We start from the raw sequence: 26020 nt of genomic DNA, 5'->3' as shown, positions 1-26020 counted from the left end.
TACACGCACAAGCATTTATAAGACTAGAAGGACGGATGCCGAAATATGAAGAGGTTATCTCCTATCGCTCACACTGGTGGAATTATAGCTAGGATTTTCTCCTTCCCTCTATACTTCCCTCAGTTTTCATAAAATCAACTTAAATTACTTTTATGATTTAAAAAATTATTTTAAAACCACCTGTGGATGTATAGAAGGGAATTCTGGGAAGATGACAGCCTGACCACAGGGCTCTGACTGTGAAAATTCCCTCCCAGGATAAACCCAGGTGGGCCTGCTTGTGGAGCCTGGAAAGTGCATTAAGGCCCCCAGTTTTCCTGACACCTTCAGGGTAGAGAGCAGGTACAGGACTTATTCTCTCTGGTACTCAGTAAGAAGCAGGGAACCACCAGCGGAGGAAAATGCTTACCTCTCCCTGAGTCCTTCGACAAACACTTGAATGTATAGTCCTATGAGGTCAACTAGCCAGAAGGAGCTGGCGGATCGCCTTGGAAAGGGCTCGCACTGCCCACACAACGTGTGTGGTCCTTGGAGGGGCTGCCCTGATGAGCTGGGTTGCTTCCAGTGCTTGGGCCTTGGAGGAGCCAGTAGTATAGGGGCTTTCTTCGTCTCTGAGGTTTGTTAACTTGGGCTCTGCTGGGCCATGAAAACAGCACTCTTTGCTGGGCCTTGCAGTACTCCCTCATTTGCCACTTCCCAGAGAGCCTCATAGACTGACCTGCACAGACACTAAGGGGACACACGACCTGGTGCAAGCAAAGAAAAATGCAGCCTCCACTGAGAAAGTCCAAGTTGAAAAAACTGTAATGAGACTCCCACTGAGGTAAAACTAATGGAAGAGATGGAAGAGAAGTTTAATGGACAACTCAGGAAATGAATTATGCGTACAAAAGTAACATTTGGAACTTAAAAACTCATGATTTCTAAATATAAAAATTCAGTAAACAAACAGAAGGAGAATGGTCACTGCTGGGAACTGAATTCATGTTCTGGAAAAGCAAGTGGAAGAAGAAATACCTTACAATTCAGACCAGAAACACAGAGATGGTAATTGTGAGAGAGAACAGCAGGCATCTAGGAGATGGAACATGCAAATGTTAAGAGTTCCAAAAAGAAAAAGTAGTAGAAGAAAATTTTCTTGAGCTGAAAACAAAGCTTGAATCTGTGGATTGAAGGAGCTTACCAAGTCAACAGCAGGATTAGTAGAGGAGCACATGCCTAGATTTATCTGTTGAAATTCTGAAGTTTAAGGACAAAGAGAAAGTCTTACAAGCTACTAGAATAAGTTATTTTCAAGGAAAACAATTATATTAGTATCAGACTTCTCATCAGCAACACTAAAAGCCAGAAGACTATGAAAAAATGTTTATAGGCTACTGAGAGAAAAAAATGGAAACCAAAAATTCTGTATGTCCTCCCTCCCTCTTTCTTTCTTTCTTTCTCTTTCTTTTCTTTTCTTTTCTTTCTTTCTTTCTTTCTTTCTTTCTTTCTTTCTTTCTTTCTTTCTTTCTTTCTTTCTTTCCTTCCTTCCTTCCTTCCTTCCTTCCTTCCTTCCTTCCTTCCTTCCTTCCTTCCTTCTTTCTTTTCTTTCTTTTCTTTCTTTTCTTTCTTTCTTTCTTTCTCTTCTTCCCTTTCCCTCTGTGGCCCAGGCTGCAATCTACTCAGCTCCCTGCTGCCCGCGCCGCAGACTACCTGGGACTGCCAGCGCGCGCCACCGCTGCCTGCCTTTTCTCCTTTGGCTGCAGGCACGCGTTCGCCATCTTGGCCACGCTGGTCGCCAGCTCCTGACGCCGAGTGCTCTGCCCGCCTCAGCCTCCCGAGGTGCTGGGACTGCAGACGGAGTCTCGCTCACCCAGTGCTCGGTGTTACCCGGGCTGGAGTGCGGTGGCGTGGTCTGGCCTCGCGGCAGCCTCCGCCGCCCAGCCGCCTGCCTTGGCCTACCAGGGTGCTGGGATTGCAGCCCCTGCCTGGCCGCCGCCCCGTCTGGGAGGTGGGGAGCGTCTCTGCCCGGCTGCCCCGTCTGGGAAGTGAGGAGCGCCTCTGCCCGGCCACCCCGTATGGGAAGTGAGGAGCGCCTCTGCCCGGCCGCCCCGTCCGGGAAGAAGTGAGGAGCGCCTCTGCCCGGCCACCCATCGTCTGGGAAGTGAGGAGCGCCTCTGCCCGGCCACCCATCGTCTGGGAAGTGAGGAGCGCCTCTGCCCGGCCACCTATCGTCTGGGAAGAAGTGAGGAGCGTCTCTGCCTGGCCGCCCCGTCTGGGAGGTCTACCACGGAGGCCAGAAGCAATGTAGGGGCTGGTCGTGGTGGCTCACGCCTGTGGTCCCGGCACTCTGGGGGGCGAGGCGGGTTGATCACTTCGGGCTAGGAGTTCGAGACCAGTCTGGCCAACTTGACAAAACATGAAAAATACAACAGACAAACCAACCAACCAACTCAGTGACAACAAAACAGGTCTACCCTGGAGTCATACTCTAATTTTTTCTATTTTCCTCCCTTTCTGATCCTTTATGCCACTTTCTTTCTCTTCCTCTTCCTTCTCCCTCTTCTTTGTCAAATAGAGGATTGAGTTATTATCACTGATCCACATAAAGTCCCTCTCTCATTTATTTTAACTCCCACCCCCCATTTTTATTCCCCGACTTCCCATGTGCAACCTTCCTAATATGTTTGATACGCATCTTTTTGTTTGTATGTATTTTTAGAAAATGTTTATTGTTTTTGTGTGCAAAAAAATTAATAAAAAAAAAAAAAAAATTCTGTATGTGACCGAGATATCATTTATCTATTCAGACAAAAGTTTCTTAGATATGTAATGATTCAGAGAGGGAACAAAAAATAAAAATATGGGTGAAATTGATACTCAGTTATGATATAATTATTAAAAATGTTAGAAATGGGCTGGGTGCAGTGGCTTATTCCCGTAATCCCAGCACTTTGGGAGGCCGAGGTGGGCAGATCACGAGGGCAGGAGATCTAGACCATCCTGGCTAACACAGTGAAACCCCATCTCTACTAAAAAATACAAAAAATTAGCCGGGCATGGTGGCAGGCGCCTGTAGTCTCAGCTACTTGGGAGGCTGAGGCAGGAGAATGGTGTGAACCCAGGAGGCGGAGCTTGCATTGAGCCGAGATCACGCCACTGTACTACAGCCTGGGCGACAGAGCAAGACTCAGTCTCAAAAAAAAAAAAAAAAAAAAAAAAAAGTTAGAAATAGGCGCGGTGCAGTGACTCATTCCTGTAATCCCAGCACTTTGGGAGGCTAAGGCAGGAGGATCACTTCAGCCCAGAAGTTTGAGACCAGCCTGGGCAACATAGGGGAACCCCCATCTCTACAAAAAAAAAAAAAAAAATCAGCTAGGTGTGGAGGTGTGCACTTATAGTCCAGCTACTCTGGAGGCTGAAGTTGGAGAATTGCTTGAACCCAGGAGGTCGAGGCTGCAGTGAGCCATGATCGCACCATTGCCCTCCAGCCTGGGTGACAGAGCAAGACCCTGTCTCAAAAAGCAATGTAGAAATAAATATGATTATTAGGAATAGAACTAATAATAGAACTGTAACAAGTGGCACAATTAGAAAATAGATCTTTAAAATTCACAGAGGGAGTAAAGGAGAAATAAACAAATTGAACAAGCCATCAAAATGAAGGAAAGGGAAAAAGAACAAATAACAGATAATAAATAGCAAACATAACATAAATAATAGGCATAAAACCTAGTTTGATGAACTAGATTCTTCTAACAAAGACCAAGACTACATCAGATTGGTTTGACAAATTCAGCTGTATGATATTTCCAAGAATATACCTGTCATCAAATAGGAATGATTTTTGTCAGTAAGTAAAAGAAAACTGCTGGGCACGGTGGCTAATGCCTATAATCCCTGCACTTTGACAGGCCGAGGCAGGAGGATCACTTGAGGTCTGGAGGTTGAGGCTGCAGTGAGCCTTAATCGCTCCACTGCCCTCCAGCCTGGGTGCTAGAGCAAGATCCTGTCTTGAAAGAAAGAAAAAAAGAAACAGAGAGAAAGAGGGAATTAAAAGAGAGAGAGAGAGAAAGTGAGGAAGAAAGAAAAGGAAGAAAGCTGACAAATAATAGCTTAGACAAATAGGGGATTATTTTTCTCACATAAAAAGCCTGAGTCAGGTAGTTGCTGGGGTTTGGCTTTCTGATGATGCCATCGAGAGTCTGTTCTTCTGTCTTTCTGCTCCCCTATCCTTGGTATGTTTGCCTTCATCCTCATGCTTGCTATTTATGATCTCAAAGTCACAAGCTTCAGATATCATATCCACATTTAAAGGAAGAAGATAGGAAGGGGTGGCACTGGCCTTGTCAGTCCCTTTTGTGGAAAGATGCTTTCACAGAAAAACCCAGGAGACTTCTGCTTATGTCTTATTGGCCTGACACAGTGCCTGGCAGATTTCTTTTACTTACTGCCAAAATCATTTCTATCTGATGACAGGTATATTCTTGGAAATAGCGTACAGTTGAATTAGTCAAACCAATTGGGTATAGCCATTTGTCACATGGCTATCCAAAGCAACAGGGGAGGAATATTAGCCCAGCATATTCCTACTCTCAACAAAATCAGGGCAAGGGAGGAATGACCCATGAGTAGATACACTAGTCATTATGGGTTTGTTTATGCTTTAGTAACAACCTCAAAACCTCAGAGGTTTAAACAATAAAAGTCTACTTTTCACTCATGCTACTTCTTTATAATGGGTTGGCTGAGGCTGAGCCTTTTGTTCTGTGGCACTATCCAACAGAAATATAATGCGAGTCACATGTATAATTTAATTTTTTCCAGTAGCCACATTAATGAAAATATTTTTAAAACAAGTGAAATTAATTTTAAAAACATTTTATTTAATCACTATATCCAAAATATTATCTCAATATGTAATCAATAGAAAAAATATTAGTGAGACAATTTATATTCTTTTTACCTTACTAATCCTTCAAAATCTGATGTGTATTTTATACTTAACAGCACATCTTAATTTGGACCAGTGACATTTTGTGTGCTTAGTAGCCACACGTGACTAGTAGCTACCATACTGGACAGTATAACCATCTTATCCTCATTCATGTGCCTACGCCCCATCTCTTTGCTTCCATGACTGTCACAGCAGGACAAAGGAAATGTGATAAATCACATTGGCTCTTAAAGTTTTCACTCAGAAAACTCAGAAAAACATGCCTCATTTCAACTTACATTTTATTGGCTAAAGTAAGTCACATGACTGCATCTAAGTTCAAGGGAAATGGAAGTGTAATCCTCCCACATATTCAGAAAGAAAACTGGAATTCTTTGGTGGACAGTGCTAATGACAATTACAGTAGGTGACAGTTTCTGACATAACATATACAGATAAAGGAAGGTGGAAAATAAAGAAATGGGCAAAATATACAAGGCAGATCAAACAGAAAGCAAGAGTGGCAATGTTAATATCAGATAAAGCAGAATTCAAATTCAAAACCATTAAACAGGATAAATAGAGGCACTTTATGACAAATGGTCTAATACATGAACTGTATAGTAGCCCATAAATCTTTATATATAAAATCAACAATGCTGCCAAAGAAGAAAACTATACACGATAAAAAGCTATCTTCTAAAAATAAACAGCAAACAACACAGGAAAATCAATGGTAGGTTCTGGCTAATGGAATAAGCCAAGAAAATGAGACAATTGGTATAAACATGGAAAAGATACAAAGTTAGTCTTATTTGCAGATGACATGACTGTTTACATAGAAAACCCAAAAGACTCCACCAAAGTTGATTCAAATCATAACAGATTTTGATTTCTTATGTTTATGAGAAATGTGTGTGCTGTTTCTTGATAGAAAGGCTTAAGATCCTCTGGGACAAAAAATGTCAAAGAAGGACTGAGAAATTTTTAGAAAGAAAATAAGGAAGACAGCTTGGTATCTTTGTAAAATGATATGAGGAAATGGCATGGCAGCCCTGGAAGCTTTCCTGGAGTACTCAGCCGTATCTATCAGGAAATAGAGGCCTTTAGAGGCAGTTTCTCCAGCAGAGCTGAGCTCACTTGGACTTACTGTTCATTCATGAACTTCCTTCTATTAACATTTTTCAAGATGGCTTTTTAAAGAATTATGTTAACTTTGAGTTAATTTAGTAATCCAAAGTGGGGTGATACGTCATTTCCATAACACTTGACTAGTCAATCCGGGAGACCAGACGCCAGAGAAAGAGCCCTGTCAGAGTGGGGCAGCGAATTCCCAGAGGAGGACCCTCTACCTCTTGCACCCCGCTTGCTGAAGACATTCGGAACACAAAGCCCAGGCCTATTAGGTGTGGAAGCAGATTCCAGGCCCATTTCTACTGCTGAGTCCTTAAGTATCTATGTCTCTCAGAATTCAGCCAGGAAGACTGAATTCTTCTGCCAGAGGAAGAAGGAAGGCCATGGACAGAATGGGACAGATGACCTCTAGGGTTCCATCCACCCTGCATATTTACTTTTGCCCTGGAGAAATGAGGATTTGGAGCCTTTGAGTTTCCAGCTGCTTCTTTTTTTTTTTTTTTTTTTTTTTTTGAGATAGAGTCTCGCTCTGTCACCCAGGCTGGAGTGCAGTGGCGGGATCTCCGCTCACTGCAAGCTCTGCCTCCCGGATTGATGCCATTCTCCTGCCTCAGCCTCCCCAGTAGCTGGGACTACAGGCGCCCGCCACCACGCCCGGCTAATTTTTTGTATTTTTAGTAGAGACAGGGTTTCACCGTGTTAGCCAGGATGGTCTCTATCTCCTGACCTTGTGATCCAACCGCCTTGGCCTCCCAAAGTGCTGGGATTACAGGCATGAGCCACCGCGCCCGGCCTTTTCCAGCTGCTTCTGCAGCAGTGGCCTGGGTTAGCAGCCACTGCCACCATCACAGCCACAACCTGGACCTACAGACCAGAAGCCTCCAGAGGCTAGGAGGAGTCAGCACCCCAATGGCAAAGACCATGGAGGACCTTTAAGGGCAAGGACAGCATAAAACGGATTGCTGGACACTCACAAATATATGCATACCTCATGCTGTATACACACGCATACATACATGTAAGCTTCTAGGGTAATTTTCAAGCCCAAATATCCTTCTAGATCAGCACCTTTGCTTGCTCATAGTGGGCATTTTGTCAGGCCCTTCAGATGCATTGTGATCTCGCGCATCATTGATGTGCTCATCTCATTGAAAGTGTGTTCTGAAGGTGCACCTGTGTGCAGGGGCTGTCTGCACTCTCCTACTAGAGCAGAGCTGAAGACTGATTGTCACTAGAGGGGGAGAGAGTGTCTGCTGACATCTAGTGAGTAGAGGCCAGGGATGCTGTTAAACATCCTGCAACAAATTGGACATCCCTCACAACAGAGTTATCCAGCCCAGAATGTCACTAGTGCTGAGGTTGAGAAACCCTACTCTGAAGTGACCCAGCCAGGTATGGCAGCACACACCTATAGTCCCTGCTACTCAGGAGGCTGAGGCAGGAGGATGGCTTGAGCCAGGAGTTTGAGGCTGCAGTGAGCCATCATCACACCGCTGCATTCCAGCCTGGGTGACAGAGCAAGACCCCATCTGTAAAGTAAAATAAAATAAAAATAAGGAGACCCAAACAGGCTGTGAGCTTCTGATTAAAATCTCCTCCACCAAATACTATGCAGCCGTAAAAAAGAAGTCATGTCATTTGCAGCAACATGGATGGAGCTGGAGGCCATTAATCTAAGCAAACTAATGCAGGAACAGAAAACCAAATACCGCACGTTCTCACTTATAAGTGGGAGCTAAACACTGAATACTCACGGACAACAAAGGGAACAACAGACACTGGGGCCTACTTGAGGGTGGAGGTTAGGAGGAGGGTGAGGATGAAAAGACTATCTCTTGGGTACAATGTGTATTACCTGGGTGACGAAATAATCTGTGCACTAAACCCCCATGACATGCAATTTACCTGTATAACAAACCTGCACATGTACCCCTGAACCTAAAATAAAAGTTTTTTTAAAAGTATGTCCTCCGCCAAGTATGTCTGTAGGGGCAGTGACCTACTCTTGAGTCCCCGTATTATTCCTAAGAGCTTATAACTCCTTTAAGAGCTTCTGAAATGAATTTATCTGTGGAAGTTATTGAAAAGTTTGATTTATTTGATTGCATTGTCTGTTGGAGAGCAGCATAGCTCTGCCTTGAGTGATGTCAGAAGGAAGCTTAAAATCCTTAAGACAAGCCGGAAATCTGAAAAAGGAAGGAACCGTGGAGATCATCTCAAGAGGAAATGATACTTGCTCTTGTGCTGCAGAGGTGATGACTAGGGGTTGGAGATAATCAAGAAGTCGCTAAATGGTTCTTAGTGTCAAAACAGAGCTCAGAAAGGTGCCAGGCAGCTGCCATTGCCAGCCATCAGGTTTGGCCCCTTCACGTGAGACCTCATTATCACTGTAACCCTCTTAATAAAAATGGACATATCTTTTCACAAATCCTTCAGTGTACAACGCATGAAGCAGTGCATCGCCTTATTAGGCCATCTAAAAAAGAAGAAACAGAAACTGGAAATGCTCAGTGGAAATAAACTGTTTTTTATTAGCATTTCTTAACAATGCTATAATGAAGTGTTTCCATCAATTAGGTTTGGAATGGCTGGCATTTGGGGCTGAGGAATAATTGAGGCTGTGAATACAGGTTGTGTTTCCCTTAAAGGAGAAAGCTATCCCCTTGTCTGTTGCCTGGGAAGGAACTTCTTGTACCTTGCCTTGTCCCCTCTCTCCAGTCTTCCCCTGGGGAGCTCCTGGAATGACCAGGGGGTCATTGTAATCTGGTGAACATGTCTCCCATTCCCTGCATATGATATTGACGTAGTCTTTTTAGGGAAAAACTTGCTTAAGAGAAAAAACAAACAGTTTTTAGAGGGAATCAAGGATTAAAGTATGAGTTTTTATTTTTGTTTTTTAATTAAGGATTGAATTCCTGGGAGTAAGGGAGGTGCTATTTAAATACACAAAATGGTTTGTGAGGCTCAGGAGCCCAGCCTGGCTTGTTAGGAGAGCAGGTGTCTGAGAGACAGAAGGAGTCTCATGCCTTAACTGTGGAAAATTTTCAGGTTCCTCCTGTTCATTAAACACCACCAAGGTACAGAGAATGGCAGATCATGCAGCTGCTGTGCTCGAGAGGGCTTTGAAGTTTCTTTTGAGAATATGATCTTCTCTTCAAACCTGACAATGATTTTTTTTTCTTTTTCCTCAGGGTGACCAGAGGCAGGTCATTCCCATACCAAGTGTATGTATATTTATCTAATTTTATTTATTCAAACAGTCATAAAATCTTGTGGCTTTGGGCCTACTGATATAAAGGGTTTTTTTAATGTTATTGCTTATGTTGAGTTTATCATGTGGTATAAACAGCTCTGTTCTGTTAAAAAGAAAACTGAAGCTGCATTTTAAACTGTGAGCAGGAAGTTCTGTACAGAGACAGTTTCCTTTCTCAGGAACAGCAGGGCAGCCAGCTCCATTAACCTAATTCTCATTTTTCCTTTCGCTCTGGGAAGGACCTCCAAGCTGAACAAGCTGAAGTTGCTCAGAGGCCTCACCCACACCCCACCATCTTAGCCTCAACTCCATAGATTGGCGGGAACATTGTTTTGCCCAGACACAGTTCTTTGCAGCAGGTTCAGTCCCAGTGGAACTGGGCTCACCAAGCCTACGTCCCAGGTGACCGAACCGTTTCTAACTTATCAGTGGTAGCATGGCTGTAGCTCCGAGATCAGAGAAGTCACCCTAACTATATTCTCTGGACTTGCAGGACCCATCCCACAGGCCTGCTGTGCTGCAACTCTGCCCCGGCTGGGCTCTCCCTGAGGCCACCCCCACTTCTGTTGTCATCTCTGAAATTTGTTCCACCCCAGCACAGTCCTGCACCAGCCACCCCTCAGCCATCCGCTGTCCTGGCTGTCCCTTCTCTTCCTCCTGCTCTGCCAGCAGACCCACCCAGCCTGAGGCCAGTCAGCAGGAAGTAAACTGAAGACCGACTCCCAAAAGAAACTTATAGTCGAGATGCCTGTATCAAACAAGACCTTTCAAATAGTCTTATGTCCTTAGAGAAGGATTTAGGTTTCAAAATGTGTCTATAAATTAATTTTTTAATCTGTAAAGATGATCAGATTCCGATTACTTGATTCAAATGTGTTCTGGGAACATCCAATAGACACAGCAATCTTACACAGAAAGGAGTAGATGGATTTCACGTGTACAGGTTGACTCCAAAGGCTATGGTAGTACATGTCACAAATTGCCCAGAAAGTTTACTGTAATTTCATTTTTCTCAAAACTCTAACTCTTCATTGACTAATGAGTTGCAAGAGTCTGTGTAGTGATTCTGACTTTGCCCATGTGCCTGAGGATTGGGTTTTGTTGAGAAAACTGGCTTTGATCAAAAAGATTGACCTAGCAGCACAACTTTTTATCCAGAGTTTGAGGGAGATGCTCAGCAGAGTTAATAGCAGAAGACTCTTTAACCTTTATACAAAGTAGTTTTTGACATTTTTTTTTTCCTGAAAAGGTACCTACATTAAAGGATGGCAGGTAGCATCTCTCCTTCCACCTTCAATATCACTATTACTGTTTTTTTCTTAAAGCTAATTGGCAGCCACGTGCAAAGTTAAGTGCAGAACAAAAGCACTTGTCAGTATAAAAACCCCACTGAAGAAACGGACCTTTTTCCCACAAATCTAGACTCAGCCATTTATAGAATTCTGGAATAAGATAAACAAGAAGAAAATTCCTTATGTAACTGATCCTAGTGATAGATCAATAAACTGCTGACTGTGTCCTACATGTGAGATGTTGGGTCATGCCATGTGAACCTATGAACTATCTTGCCCAAAGAAACAGCTGAGCTAAAGGAACTTGCACTTTTGAATGATGACCTGCAGAAAAGCATTTCCACTAGTGGGCACAGTGTGATTTCCACTGACTGCTTAGCATATAGGGCTGATCCCAAGTCCATCCGAGGCCAGCTCAGCCCTGGAATCAAGTCTTGGGAGCCCCTGCAAAATCTGCATCTACCTGAAAAGGCCCCAGGTTACATAAGCAGCATGGTCCTGGCCTTTCTGGACCTCAGGGGGACCTGGTCAGTACTGGGAGCCCTGAGAGCTTAGGGTGCCATACATAGGACCAGAAATCTGGGCTTGTGCTGAGCCTCCAAACCAGTTCCCACAACCTCCTGAAAGCTTTCTTCAGGCCCTGAAGGTAAAGAATCCTCTAAGCCTGTGGTGACCAGAGCAGCTGCAGCTGGGGTCCCTATCTGTGCCTGTCACCTCACCCCTCTTTTTTCATTCGCATGTTGCTCTGTTTGTATGTGTAGGTTTGGTCTTTTAATTTTTTACTAAACAATAATTCAAGCTCATGGTTAATTTTTAAATATTGAAGGATTTGGGATTAACACCTGTGGGAATACATACATACATACATACATACATACATGAAGTTGAAAGATTAAAGCAAAAAGAAAATATCTCTCAGTGTAATCCTACTGCCTTCTAGGTAGTACCACTTTTAATATATGTCATTTATCCTTTCAGAAGTTTTCCAGACAAACACAAACATATTTATATAAATGAAGTTGTGTTGTATTCGCCATTCTGCAAATTGCTTGTTACTTTCTAACAAGATGCCTTGAACATCTTTCCAAATATTAGTAGGTATATATCTGCCTCATTGTTTTATATTTCATTGATGGCATTTACTTTGTTTCCACTTCTGTGCTATTACAAATATTTCTCTTAAAAATATCCTCTTTTCTGTGTGCTTATGGACTTGTGTGATAGTTCTTTGTGATCAGTTTCTATTTGTGGAAATGCTAGGTCAAAGGATATATTTTACAGTATTGGTACATTAAAGCCAAATTGTCCTCCAAAAGCTTATGCTAATTTACATTCTCATGAAGTATCTATGAGAGTGCCTCATACCCTTACGGAAAATGATTATCAAATGTTTCAGTCTTTGCTAATCTGAAAATAAAGAATAGTATCAGGCCAGGCGCAGTGGCTCACGCCTATAACCCAAGCACTTGGAGAGGCCGAGGAGGGCAGATGGCTTCAGCTCAGGAGTTCGCGACCAGCCTGGGCAACATGGTGAAACCCCATCTCTATGAAATATACACAAAATTAACTAGGCATGGTGGCCGGGCGCGGTGGCTCACGCCTGTAATCCCACCGAGGCCGAGGCGGGTGGATCACCTGAGATCAGGAGTTCCAGACCAGCCTGACCAACATGAAGAAACCCCATCTCTACTGAAAATACAAAATCAGGCTGGGCGCGGTGGCCCACACCTGGAATCCCACACTTTGGGAGGCCGAGGTTGGCGGATCACCTAAGGTCGGGAGTTTGAGACCAGCCTGACTAACTTGGAGAAACCCCATTTCTACTAAAAATACAAAATTAGGCGGGTGTGGTGGCTCCCAGCTACTCGGGAGGCTGAGGCAGGATAATCGCTTGAACCCGGGAGGTGAAGGTTGCGGTGTGCTGAAATCACGCCATTGCACTCCAGTCTGGGCAACAAGAGCAAAACTCTGTCTCCAAAAAAAAATATATATATAGATATAGATATAGATATAGATATAGATATAGATATAAAATTAGCTGGGTGTGGTGGTGCATGCCTTTAATCCCAGCTACCTCGGGAGGCTGAGGCAGGAGAATCACTTGAACCCAAGAGGCAGAGGTTGTGGTGAGCCAGGATCGCACCATTGCACTCCAGCCTGGGCAACAAGAGCAAAACTCAGTCTCAAAAAAAAAAAAAAAAAAATTAATCGGGCATGGTAGTACATGCCTGTAGTCCCAGCTACTTGGGAAGATCACTTGAGCCCGGTAGGCAGAGGTTGCAGTGAGCTGAGATGGCACCACTGCACTCCAGCCTGGGCTACAGAGCCAGACCCTGTCTCAAAAACAAAACAAAACAAAACAAAGATTGGTATCAGTTTATTACTTTGATTTGCATTTCTTTATCAATGAGTTTGAACAGCTTTTCACAAGTACATTGGCTATCTTTCTTCTTCTCTATTCATTTCCTCTAGTTTTTTATGCTGTGTTGCTTGTCGTTTTAAATTTTAAGGGAATTAATACTTTTCCCCAAATGTATGAAATATCTTTTGGCCTTGTTTGTTTATAATTATTTTGGCCACAAGGAAGTTTTGGTTTTATATAAGTAAATATTAATATCATCCTTTATGCTCCTTGATTTTATATTTTCTTCTAGTATTTTAATAGTTTTTAATAGTTGCACCATTACACCTTTAAATCTTTGATCCATTTGGAATGTATGTTGGTGTGAGGCATGAAGTAGGAAACTATCTTTCTTTCCAAGTGGCTACTCAGTTGTCCCAGCACCATTTATTGAGTAATCATGTTTTGCACACCTATTGGAAATGACATCTTTATCCTTACCATTAGTATCATTCGTCTCCCAACTATGGGCCAGGATTTAGGGCCTTCCTTAGTGGGAAGCTTCATGGGCTATTTGGTGAACGTCGGGTATTGAAGGATAAGGAAAAGATGCAGAGGGAACAAAAGTTTGAAACTGCTGAAGTATGGGTGGTCATGATTTGAGGTGAGCACTCGAATGCCTTGGCCCCAGTGAGGAACGCCACTGAGGCTGTGTCCTGAGTCCTACCAATCCCACACTTTTGCTTAAATTACACAGCACACAGATGCTTACAAACATGAGGCTGGCAGTGTAACCGAGCCATAAAAATGCTGAAAGGGGAGAGGATTTGTTTTCTAACAGCTATGTTTCTATGCTATTCGCCTAAGGCTTTTAATACAGCAATAGTACACTTCTTTCCACGAAAACATTATGAAGAACATACAAGCAGGACAGCTATTCTAATTAAAAGCAGTCTAGAGTTCCTCTTGCTCCCCTCTTGCGTTAGGCCCTGACATCCACTTGGAGCTCTGAGGGCTTGGGGAGCACAACGTGCAGACCTTAAGCCTGAGAAATCTTAAGTAAGGAAACAATAATCCAATGTACCAGGAAGAGGTACTACATCTGTAAGATTTATGAGAGTTTGTGGGGTGGGCACTCCAAGAGGAAATAAGCTTAGTGTTAACTATTCATGGCTGCCAGTTCTCTGCCAAGGACAGGAAATTTCAGATTTACTCCCAGGAAAGGAACGGGAATGAATACCATTCCCAAACCGTGGATGGCAAGCCATGGTCCCTTCCTCCTCCACCCACCCCCCAGCAATGCTCTTTGTGTACATTTGAGCAAGTCATTTTGTATAAGAAAGACCTTTCTTGATGTGACTGGTATTTCCCTTGTTCTTCAGCTTTATAAAGACTTCAGAGAAAACTTGGTTCAGGACATTTCTTAGTTAATGATTCAAGCATCACCTGAACAGATGAATTGAAGTGACAAAGCACTGTGTATTGTCATTATATAGCATCCTTACATTTCCAAGGACGCAGCTGTCCCAAATAATTCTTACCCATGGGCTGAAGAATTTGCATTAATCTAAAGCCAAGCTCTCAGGGAAGCTGTGTGCATTTAGGAAACAGCAGAGGATTAATGGAACCTCCTAGCCTGTTGCCTCCCAACTTGGCCTTGTTCCCTGCAGCACAAATTAAAATCAGTTGCTTGCTTAATATGAGTCTCACCCTTCTCACCCTTCTCCATCTTTTCTCTCTTAGATCATACCATGAGGGGTTTTACTTACTGTTAACTTTTCTCTCTTAGATTACACCATGAGGGGTTTTACTTACTGTTAAAGAATGCTTGTAAAGTGTGGGTTAACTGTGCTAAGAAAGTAATCTTTATTCTTGGGTTTGGAAAATGAACCACTTTTGGCAGATCTTTGATGTTTTCAGAGATGCTAGGGTTAGAATTTCTAGATCCTTATTTTCCAGACTAACAACTAAATTAATAAGTTAAAACGTTTTAGTAGTTTATAAACGCATAGGAAAAGGACTAGATAGACACTAATGTCAAAAGGGAGACATAGAAAAGAGAGTGATTGTGTTTTACTCTCAGGTGTCTATAATCTTTACAATGAGAATGTGTTTTATATTAAACAATTGTGTAATAAAAATTCAAACAAATTTTATTCTGGTCACAAGCATGCTTTCTGCTCTGTCCCAAACAACAAAAATGACCCACATTCTCTCTACTATGTTCACTTAGCTCATCACACTCTGCCTTTTTAAAACACCTTTTGATACAAAACTTTTTGCAAATTTAATTTTGTAAAAATAACCTGCTGACTCACTGGTCTGTAATAGAGGACAGAGTCCTTTCTAGATCCTCGAATTCCGTGCCTGTCTCCAAGGCACATCCCCACATCCCGTCACAGTGCTGCAGGATTAGGGAGGATTGCTTCCAGCTGAGAGAGATGGGAGGCCGTAAAGGCTCTTTCTTCTGGATGACGTTGGAAAGGAAGAAACATGGAGTTAGAAATGCTTATGTCTCCACACGTAGCCTCTTCCTGGGCAACCCTGGACAGTCTCTCTCTGCCAAGGTGATCACTGTACTTGCAAATTTACCTAACCTGTTGACTGCCGGTGTTACATTTACTATTGAAACAGCTAAAGTTCAAAATTAACTTCTGATCACTGACTTTCAATTTGAACCAAAAAAATAAAAAGAGGAAATAGCCACGTAAAAGGAAATACAGCTTGATTTCATTTTTTTCTTGTTTTATTTGATGAACTAAATTGTCCATTCTTCAGGGGCTCAGAATAGATATTTCCTTTTGTTTTGTATCAAATATTAAAGAGAGTTTGACCTTCTTTGCAGCTCAGAAAAGTAATTAGTTAACACTGGATATTGAATATGCCACAAAGTAGACTAAAATACTTCAGATCATTTCTAGAATGAGGCAAGGCCTAAAGAAATAAATCCTCTAAATCGAGTGAGGTTGGCCGAAGATACCTAGCATTTTATGGTTGGCTGAAGATACCTAGCATTTTATTAACTCTTTATGACTTCTTTATCACGAGATTTGAGTCACCTGCTACTAAGACACATAAATAGATTGTTCAGTCAACACACAATGTGTGGATTAAAGTATAACTTTCAGAGGCAGAGAATCCAAGGGGTAAAAATACCACATTTGCTCAGTATTCTACCACAGTGTGGTGGCACAAGGTGGCACTGTACCTGGATTAGTCTTATTTCTGTTTCCTAGTGTTGGGGGTAACTCTGGACTGCATTTTACTGGTGGGCCTATAGTTTATCTTCAAGTTTTTTAAAAATCTCAGTCACTAAAAAAAAAAAAAAAAAAAAAAATTCTGTGATTCCAACATAGCTCTAAAATCTACTTATGTGCCACAGTGAATTTCAGGCAAAATATGACCCCATGAAACAGACCTCCATTGTGACAGTACCTGTTATAATTAAATACTCATTCTTGTGTAATCCATTTTAATAATAACTGTAGCCACCACTATATGTGCGAGGCAAAATGCTGGGCATTTTACTGCCATTATAACTGATAACAACAACCTTTCATGGTAGGTATTACTATCCCAATTTACAACGAAGAAAGTGACAGAGCTGATGATTGAAACCAGGTTTGTCTGGTTCCAAAGCCTAGGACTTCATAGTAGTCATTCAGATCGTGGCACCGTATTTGATAAAACTTTAGTTGCAAACTACTTATTCCTATTGTTCTTAATAAAAGTCCATTATATGCTTGACCAGGCATTTAAATGTTTGAAAGTAGTATAATACAATACTGATTGGTTTGTCTTTTACATAAAGGTAATATTGATTTATTTTTCCCCTTTAGCCACCAGCTAAGTACCTTCTTCCAGAGGTGACGGTGCTTGACTATGGGAAGAAATGTGTGGTCATTGATTTAGATGAAACGTTGGTGCACAGTTCGTTTAAGGTAAATCGACATAAAAAAAAAAATCCGTGATCTTTGTGATTTGATAACAATTGTATTGGAAAAGGGAAAACAAAAAGGATGAAAGCTTATGGTGGTTAGTGTGTGACTTCACTCTTCATGTAGAAATCCCAGGAGCTGCTTATTAACCCAGGTGAACATTAACTAAAGTAGTTGAATATTAACATAATTAGTTTGGAAAGAAAACACTAAGCTACCAACATCAACTGGGACCTCATTCTTAGGAGGTTTGCATTTTCCAACACTGTAACCCCTGCAGAAATACTTTTCAGGTGGCACAAGGCACTCAGTGCCCCCAGGACACTGTTTATATTTGTCAAGATGACCAGAGTGCTATGTGTTTTATTGGGAGGGGGAGGGGAGGCTCTGTTGGAAACTGTCAAATGACCTGGTATCGTGGAGATTTTCCCAGATCGATTTTTGAAAGATGTCCAACTCTGAAGAAGACTTCCAGACTTCGGGGCATCTGAACAGATTCAGCCATTTAATTTGAGCATCTTCATGACAAGAAGTGGCTTGGGTTTTTTGCAAGCTTCACAGCTAAATGAGTACCCACCTTCAGGACTTCCCTCCTGAAGGGTGTGGAGGTCAGACACTCTTCCTTCCTGTCACCTTCCCTGATCTCCATCTTCCTGCTGGAAAAACAGCAGAAACAGCCTCCATGCAGGAAGAGCTGTGGCGACACTGTTAAGAAATGAGTTAGTTAACCATTTTTTTTTGACGTGAAATAAATTGTTTAAAAGAGGCATGAAAAGTTTGGAAATAGGAGATTGGTGTTTTGGGGAGAAGAAGCAGGTATTTAGGATTCTGGTCTTGTTTTCCTTGGGTTATTTCTGGTAATGGGACTGCTCTATCACTGTACTGCATTCCTCTTTACCCCACCAGCCTGGGACTCCCCTTCACTGAGAGACATGAAGGTCACCATCCATGATGGGGCATGTGTCTCACATGAACCATAGTCATTCCTTACAAGTTGTAGGAAGCAGAAGAGCTGTCAAATATGCCCAAACACCTTTCTACCGGAAACATCCTTCTTTGTTCTTCTCACTAAACAGAGACCTTTCTGGTAGGACAAAGCCAGAAAATTGTCTTTGAGTCCTTTGAAGAGTGGAGAAGAGACCACACTGACCTCTAGCAGTGAGCAATGGCCTTGTTCTGGCCACTGAGGCATGCAGGGACCACCTCATTCCCTAGCCCTTGAGAGCCAGCCCCTTCCATAGTTGGTCCAGAGGATATGGTGACCTTGTGTCCCAACTTAACTCTAGATAGCATTGGAAGCCCTTTCTCCCCTATGGGCAAGTTGCTCAGGACTTTTCCAAGTCTCTGTGAAGGAAAGCCCTTCAGAGCAGGGGTCAGTTGCCATCACAGCATAGAGAACTCCCTCCCAAGCAGCTATGGGAGTGTAGGCAACACTGGCCAGATCACCCGATGTTACTGAGAGATCCTGGCTCCAAAGGCAAGGCCCTGGTAGCCCCCAGTGTCTCTGGCACCTGCTCGGAGAGCATTGACGCCACAAGCTAATGTGAATGGCATTTCCTCATTTCTTCCCTCCTCTGGCCTGCCTACATTTGCAACCAGAATATTCTTTATGGTTTTTAAAGTTCTGGGCATTTCAAAGTCCTTTGAGAATCTGAAAGCTATGACCGCTCTTCCCTTCAAAAATGTACATTTGTACAACGCATACGTTCATGGATCCCAAGTGAAGAACCCTAGCTGTAGCAGAGTGTCCTTTATACCAGCAGGAGAGAGGAGAGTAAGGACGGTGCTTGCTGTAAGCTGGGGAATGGTTTTTCTCTTTTTAATATACTCCGTGGAATGTGATTCTATAATCTAATGCCTTGGGAGCATAATGCTCTTCCTTCAGTCTTTCCTTTTATTTTTTAGCATGATTCTGATTTTAGTTGTGCAATTATATGATATTAAACTCATTCTTGGCCTTCCAACTCTGGGAGTAAATAAACAGTGATCATAAGCTAAGTGCTTAGTAACGGTGCTATGATGTAGCATTGTCCATGTTTTTTTGTTTTTTTGTTGTTTTTTATTTTTTAGTTTATATATCAACGAAGAGGGTTTGTGTGTACTGTGATGGGCTTAAAAGCAGACCTCGGTTCAGAGTCTGACCAGAGACGCTGTACCCCCACCCCTGCCCAGAGGACACCACACACACCTTCTCCTTCCTTCTGTCTCTCTTCTTTTGTCCAGGGGTTTGCAGGCTGATGATTCAGTTGGGCCTGTTCATTTAAGTAGTTTTGTACCTAATTTGTGGAATTCCATTGAGAACTATGTGTAAGTTCATCATTGAGAACATAGTGACTGCTGAAGAATCATATTTGAATTTTAAATATCATTAATATTGTCAAAGAGTTATTTAAAATATCCAGAAGTTTATGGGTGTGCTGGATGTTGTGTTCCTTGGAGCAGAGCAGGCATAGGGTGGGCTGGCTCTGTACCCCCACCCAAGGCAGGAGCTGGTGCCAGGCTACCTGGGAGGGCCTGAAATCACTGATTCTCAGGACTGGATTGGGGCCATGGGCATGCATCAGACCCATCACAATAGCTAAGGAAGAGGAGAAACTGAGGTCCAAGGAGAGGAAGAGCCTGCCCAAGGGTGTGGCCTGTGGCCTCTGACTTTACCCCCACATGGCCTTGGCACTGTTTTGAGTCCATGTGGCCATCTTCTCCTGCTGAGCAGCCCATCCAGGGCAGCCCTCAATTGTGGGTCCAAGTACAAATAGTTTTCCCTCAAGCAGCACTGTCCTCTGAGCCCATTACGTGCTCAGCTCCTCCCCCTGGTGGCTAGCAGTGATTCCCCATCACCCCAGCAGGACTCTGGGCAAGAGCTGGAGTTTTCAGGAGCCCCATCCTCTAGCCAGGCAGCGCCACACTTTTTGGTTGAGGCCAGGCAGGTGATATTGGACCAAGAGGCTGAAAATGTAATGACATTCACAGTGGAAAATAATATGCTTTCCTGCTTGTGCTTATTTTAAGGAACCAAGGCATGCTTCAGCATCCTCCTCCTGAACTGTTTTTTCCAATAACCAAAACATTGGTCTAGGCAGGCTTTTTTCTTGCTAAAATTTCCAGAGTTTTTTTGTTCCTTCAGACATATTAATTATAGTCTCTTTTTTCTCTAGCCCATTAGTAATGCTGATTTTATTGTTCCGGTTGAAATCGATGGAACTATACATCAGGTAAGAAATTAAAGCTAAATTTGAGTTTCAATTAAGATTTTTTAGTAATTACATTTCCTATGAACTTTCTTTCTAAATTCTCATTTCAGTAATAATTTTATTACTGAATCAAAAGGAAGCATACTGTAATAAATACAATGTTTTTCTTTTTTTCACTCCAATGAATTTATTTTATACTGAGATTGTAAGGAAACTATAGTCGTAAATATTAGATGCGGTTGCAAGTTCAAATAGTTCTTTGATTTGAAGCAGACTTTCAGAAGTTTCCATATCCCCCGCTGGCCTAGCTTGATGGTCTAATTAACTTCCTTGTGTAATTGCTTTCGGCTACTCTCCTAGCAGGCAACAGGAAAATGCCACAAGTCACCCACTTACAGTGGATTCTCGGGAAAAAGTGTCCATTTTCAATGCCAGCTGCTCCAGACTGATCTTATCATTCCTGCGTCGTTTTCTCCAGAGAATCTTTAGCAAATACCCACCCCAGAAGAAAAAGGGGGAAGGGTGTGAGTTTTCGGATCCGCAGGCTGCTATGAATAAAGATGCTGTAGTCAGTTGGCATGCGTCTTCGTTGCTTCTGATTTTTTTTCCTTATCTGCATAAAGCTCTTCTGGAAATAGCTTCATTTATGAACAAATTGGGAACGTTGTAGGAAAACTAGCTTTAGAGGTTGAAGCCGGGGAGCTTTTGTCAGGTTTTCCACAGGGATAATCTAACCATCTTCCTTGTCAAGTCCAAGGTCTTAAAGGGAGTGTATCTGGCCTGATATCCCAGGAAGGAGACTTTCCTGGTACTTGAGCCACAACGGGATGTCTTTTCTTAGCAATGTCAGTAGTCTTTGGTTCTTGAGTGCAAGGTGTCAGAACTGGAGAAAGCTTGGGAATCAGCTGGTCCAGCTGCCTCATTGTCTAGATGGAGAAACTGAGGCTCCGCCAGGGAAGGGGTTGGTTAAAGGTCATACGATGGGAAGAATTAAAATGAAAATTCCAGTCTCCTTCCTCCTGGCCCAGGGCTCTTTTCCTGATACTCAAGTCCCTTCCCTCCCATGTCCTTGCTTTCTTGCTTATTCTCCAGGACATCCTGCCAGGAAACAGTCCCTGGGAGAGGCAGCTTTTTCCCTAGCGTTTCCACACTTCATGCTTTTAAAAGCCATCACAGAGCCAAAACGGCAGGCACTTGGGCATTTAACATTTGCAAAAGCATCAACTGAATTAACTCAGCATCTGAGAAGCAGTTAAGGCTTCTGCATTTGTCATCTTGGCTTGTGTTACATAGTGCTCATGATGAGACAAAGGAGAGGCTGCCCAATGGCATAGCAAGAATTAGGAGGGAAATTAATCCTTCGTACCACATGACTGTAAGCATGACCGGCCTGCCCACTGCTGACCCATTCTTGCAGGAGCGCCCCCACCCTCCATCTTGGCTGTGCTGTGATATCACAAGGTCCCAGGGCTGGGGTCAGAAATTCTCTCCCGAGGGAATGAAGCCACAGGAGCCAAGAGCAGGAGGACCAAGGCCCTGGCGAAGGCCGTGGCCTCGTTCAAGTAATCCAGGATAGGCTGTGCAGGTCCCAATGGGCCTATTCTTGGTTACTTGCACGGGGACGCGGGCCTGGACGCCGGCATCCGGGCTCAGGACCCCCCTCTCTGCCAGAGGAACCAACACCAGAGTTCCCAAATCAGTCTCCTGCCCTTTGCATGTAGCAAAGCTTGCTTTCCAAGCAGGACTCCCAGGGAGACCGGACTACAGGCCACACCCATTTGCTGGCAAGGAGGAGTCTTGTGGGCAAAGTGGGAGTCTGCAGCTGTTGCAGCCACAGGCCCTGCCCTCAGCCCTACCCCAGCCTCCCAGCTCCTCAGAGCTCTGTTGGCACCCGTGCTATGACATCCTGTTCCTCCAGCCCCTCACTCCACCCTCAGCCACAAATGCATGTCCACCTCCTTCTTTCAGCCACCCATGAATTTCCCACTGAGTCCTGGCCCTCCTGAGCTCCTGCTTCTGGCACCTTGAAAATGACTTGGTTCTGTGTAGAATTCCTCGGCCAGCAGCACACCCAGCATGTGGTGCAGAGCCCTCATCTCCCCTCTGCTGCTCCTCCTGCCATTCTCACCTGCTCCATCTGCCATTCAAGGCCCTAACATGCCCACTGTGACCTGCCTCTCACTTCATCTTCAACCACTTCCTCTCCCAGCCCCTGCTGCTCCCGCTTCTCTCACTGCCTCTGATGGCTGGGCACACAGCCTGGCTACTCTCTAACTTCTCAAGTATTCTCAGGCCTCGGGTCTCACGCTCTACTGTTTCCTCTGCCTGAAAGCCCACTTCTTCTCCGCCTTATTGGCCTGGTGAACTCCTTCAAGGTCCAGGCCAAATTTTATCTTCTATGATCCCCTCCCCTTGTGAGGGGAGTTAATTGTCCTTAATTTATCCCTCTACTACAACTTTCATTATGCCATGTTTATTTTTATATGTTTTTGCCTATGTCTGTTCTAGAGTGTGAGCTCTTCAAGGGCAAGGCCTGTGTTTTATTCATCTTTGCAACTGCATCAGGCTGAGCTCAGAGCTGGGGCTCGGTAAATATGCTGAACTGAATTTTAAAGAGTTTGATTTATTTTAGTGAAGTGGCTAATTTCAAAGGAATGTATTCAAGTTTGAATTAGTTCTTCCCTCCTCCCACTTCCTCTGTCATCTCACCAGCTTTGCCTTCTCTCCCTTCTCCCTTGTTTCCCCAGATTCATTCAGGCTCCCTAATCAAGAGCCTGTGTATGGTCTGAAGCCTGGCCTCCTCACTGCCACCCCCTGGCCTGGCCTGGTCAAAAGGGTACACAGAGCCCAGCCATTCTAGAAAAGGCTACTCTTTGCACCTGTCTGCTCAGAGACCCCTCCTGATGGATTATATCTGAGGTCCAGGAATAGCGATGGTTTCACATCCCCTGAAACATACCAAGCCCACCCTTTATGGTGTCATAGACAGCTTCCCAAGCTGACAAGGAAGCCCCTTCTTGCAGCTTTGCTGGGCCTGTGCTTCAACCCCAGACCTTCCTAGTGAGGGGGATGTCCATCCAGAACAGAAGGTGGCAGCCAGAGCAATCCCAGACCTGCTGGGCAATATGCTGGGCCTGGACCTCTAAAAGGACAACACCCAGACTGTGGCCTGTGCCCACATAGGTCCTGACCCTCAGCAGGTGCCAAGAAACACACGTGAAATGAATGAGTCATTACACACAAACATGGTACAACCCTTCCATTTGCTGGCCCTGAATATCCCCAAGACCCTCACACCGTGGTCAGCTTCTCTTTTTCCCTTAGGAGGGGCGTCTGCAGTGAACTCAGACCTGGAGCCCTGTCTGAGGAGTGCCACGTCTGACTCCATAACCCTTCATACAGTCTGGGCCTCTGCCTGCTATGCATAGACCTGGGGGAGGGAGGCGGGAACCTTTGTAGCAATTCTTCCTACAGTGGGCATTTGGGCCCCAGGCCATCCCCAGCAACTGCCACATCTGACCAGCCTGCTGTCTCCTGCCATTGCAGGTGTATGTGCTGAAGCGGCCACATGTGGATGAGTTCCTCCAGAGGATGGGGCAGCTTTTTGAATGTGTGCTCTTTACTGCCAGCTTAGCCAAGGTGAGTCCTGCTTCCCAGCCCCACACTCCCAGCCTGGTACTCCCAGCCCTTCCACCCCTACCCCCAATCTGTCAAGCAGCGCTTTGTTTTGGTGGGGGAAGCTATTTCTATGGTGACAGGTTCCCACCCCAGATGGGATGGATGCAGGCCATGTGCATGGTGCCAGCCTGAAAGCCTTCTGGGTTACCATGGTGACAGGGAGCACTTAGAACAAATGCTCCATGAAGTTGCTGTGTGCAGCCACCTGAAGCTGGGTGTCCACAGTCCAGAGAATCACAAACAGGTCCAGTGTAACGGGCAAAGGATGGTGTACCCCTCAACCATTGACTGTCAACCAAGTGCTAGAGGCCCCTGTGTCGTTGGGTTTTGCTTTCACAGATTTGAGGGAGAAGCAAGTGAGAGATAAGTGTTGGACACTCACCCACATGCATGGGCTGAATGAGAGTTCCAACTGCCCTAATGAGCTGTATGATCTGAGGCAAGTTACTTCACTTCTCATGTCGGTTTCTTCTATAAATTGGGGATAATTCCAGCTACCTTGTGGCCAGATCACATGAAATAACAGATGTAAAGGACTTAGCACAGTGTCTGACTCACATACAGCAAGTATTCATTGAGCACTTGCTGTGTTCCACATACTGTGCTGGGCATTGTCACAGGGTAAGCACTCCTGATGTTCATTATTTTGTGTTACAATTATTTATTGATGATGATAGGCCAGGCGCGGTTGCTCACGCTTGTAATCCCAACACTTTGGGAGGCCAAGGAGGGCGTATCACCTGAGGTCAGGAGTTCAGGACCAGCCTGGCCAACATGGTGAAACCCCGTCTCTACTCAAAATACAAAAATTAGCTGAGCATGGTGGCGGGCATCTGTAATCCCAGCTACTCGGGAGGCTGAGGCACGAGAATTGCTTGAACCCAGAAGGCAGAAGTTGCAGTGAGCGAGATCATGCCACTTCACTCCACCCTGGGCGATAGTGACTCCGTCTCAAAAATATATATCATATATTTATTGATGATGATAAAATCCTTCAGACATGTCTTGATCCTAAAGCTTGATAGGAATCTGACCTAAAATCTACACTGGCTCTGACCAAATAGAATGGTTTCTTTGTCCTCTCCACTGTTTAAGGAAACTAGCAGGTTCCCAAGCCTTCCAGTATGGTTTAGTCTTCCCCTTCACAGGTGTGGCAGGGTGCCTGTGCTGTGGGGCAGGCAGGGTAGGCCTTGCTCCTCCCAGGAGATCTTTGCCTTGACCATTTCCCAAACTCTGACTCTGATGGGGCTGACCCCATCCATTTGTTGGTAGCACCACAGTTGTCTCCAGAGGCATCTCAGGGACCCTGAGTGGTCCCAAAGATGAGTTTTCTGGGGCCCAGGTTAACCATTTGCCTGTCTCCAGGACATCACACAGTAGCTTCCTCCGCCATGTCCTGCTTCTGGACGGTGCCTTAATGCCCACACTCCCTTCTCTTCCTCTGCACGTTCCACTGCTTTGCTGGCCTGGCCATTGCTGGTTGGGTCCATCTCTGTGATGATTGAGGGGTGGGAGAGCCCCACTTGCACAAATGCTGCCAGACTCATCACAGGCCTTAGAGCATGAGCCAGTGGAGTGGGATTCAAAATCCTCGTCCTTATTTTTGCATTTCAAAAAGAGAACAAGGCCTCAGGGAAAATAGAGTCTTCCCCAGTGGGTAATCTTTCAGATGAGTGGTACCAAGATTAATTGTTATCTGTAGCATCAGTGGCTCTTCCAACAGTGCTCTGGGATGCTGAGGAGCCTGAAGTAATAACCAAAGAAATAAACAAGAAGATTGCACCAGTAGCAGTGAAGTGAGAGCTGTTTTTTTGTTTGGGAAAATTGAGAGCACTCTTCCTTGGCATTGTCCCCAGCATTTGCTTAAACATCCTTGTTCGGTTACTCTTCCTGGATGGCTCCCACCTGCCCCGCCATCTGTCTCTTCAACCCTTCTCCTGCTGCTACTCCAGCCTAGCTGAGCCGAATCAGCTTCCAAGTGCAGCCTTCCACCCTTTTTCCTCCCTGAGGTACATGTCCTGCTGATAGGTAGTCATGCCCCTGTCCTTGGCTCTGGACTCGGCCCCCAGCCAGCAGTAGTGGCGCAGTGGACCTCCTTGCCTGCTGCCCAGGAGCCCGCAGGAACCTCAAGCTGACTGTCGTAGCCTTTCAGTATCTGCTTGTTTGTCATTCCTTCCATCATTCACCCAGCAAATATTTACTTAGTACCTATTACGTACCAGGCACAATACTAAATACTGGGGATATGGCAAAGAAAAAAAGAGACAAAGTCCCTGCC

At 44.4% G+C, this 26020-nt stretch overlaps 1 protein-coding gene across 3 annotated transcripts in view; it reads left to right on the top strand.

Annotated features, from left to right (window-relative positions):
* CTDSPL (CTD small phosphatase like) overlaps positions 1-26020 on the top strand; it is a 132013-nt gene that overhangs the window by 95335 nt on the left and 10658 nt on the right. For all 3 annotated transcript variants that reach the window (XM_055283222.2, XM_055283226.2, XM_063612389.1), the window contains exons 3-6: positions 9241-9273; positions 16775-16876; positions 20029-20085; positions 23611-23703. In XM_055283222.2, coding sequence (XP_055139197.2) covers positions 9241-9273; positions 16775-16876; positions 20029-20085; positions 23611-23703 — 285 coding nt within the window. The remainder of the gene's footprint in view (positions 1-9240; positions 9274-16774; positions 16877-20028; positions 20086-23610; positions 23704-26020) is intronic.

The sequence above is a fragment of the Symphalangus syndactylus genome, chromosome 1, assembly GCF_028878055.3.
Source record: "Symphalangus syndactylus isolate Jambi chromosome 1, NHGRI_mSymSyn1-v2.1_pri, whole genome shotgun sequence".
Taxonomy (NCBI): domain Eukaryota; kingdom Metazoa; phylum Chordata; class Mammalia; order Primates; family Hylobatidae; genus Symphalangus; species Symphalangus syndactylus.
The sequence above is the reverse complement of the archived record's forward strand: the minus strand, read 5'-3'. Positions and strand labels throughout refer to the sequence as shown.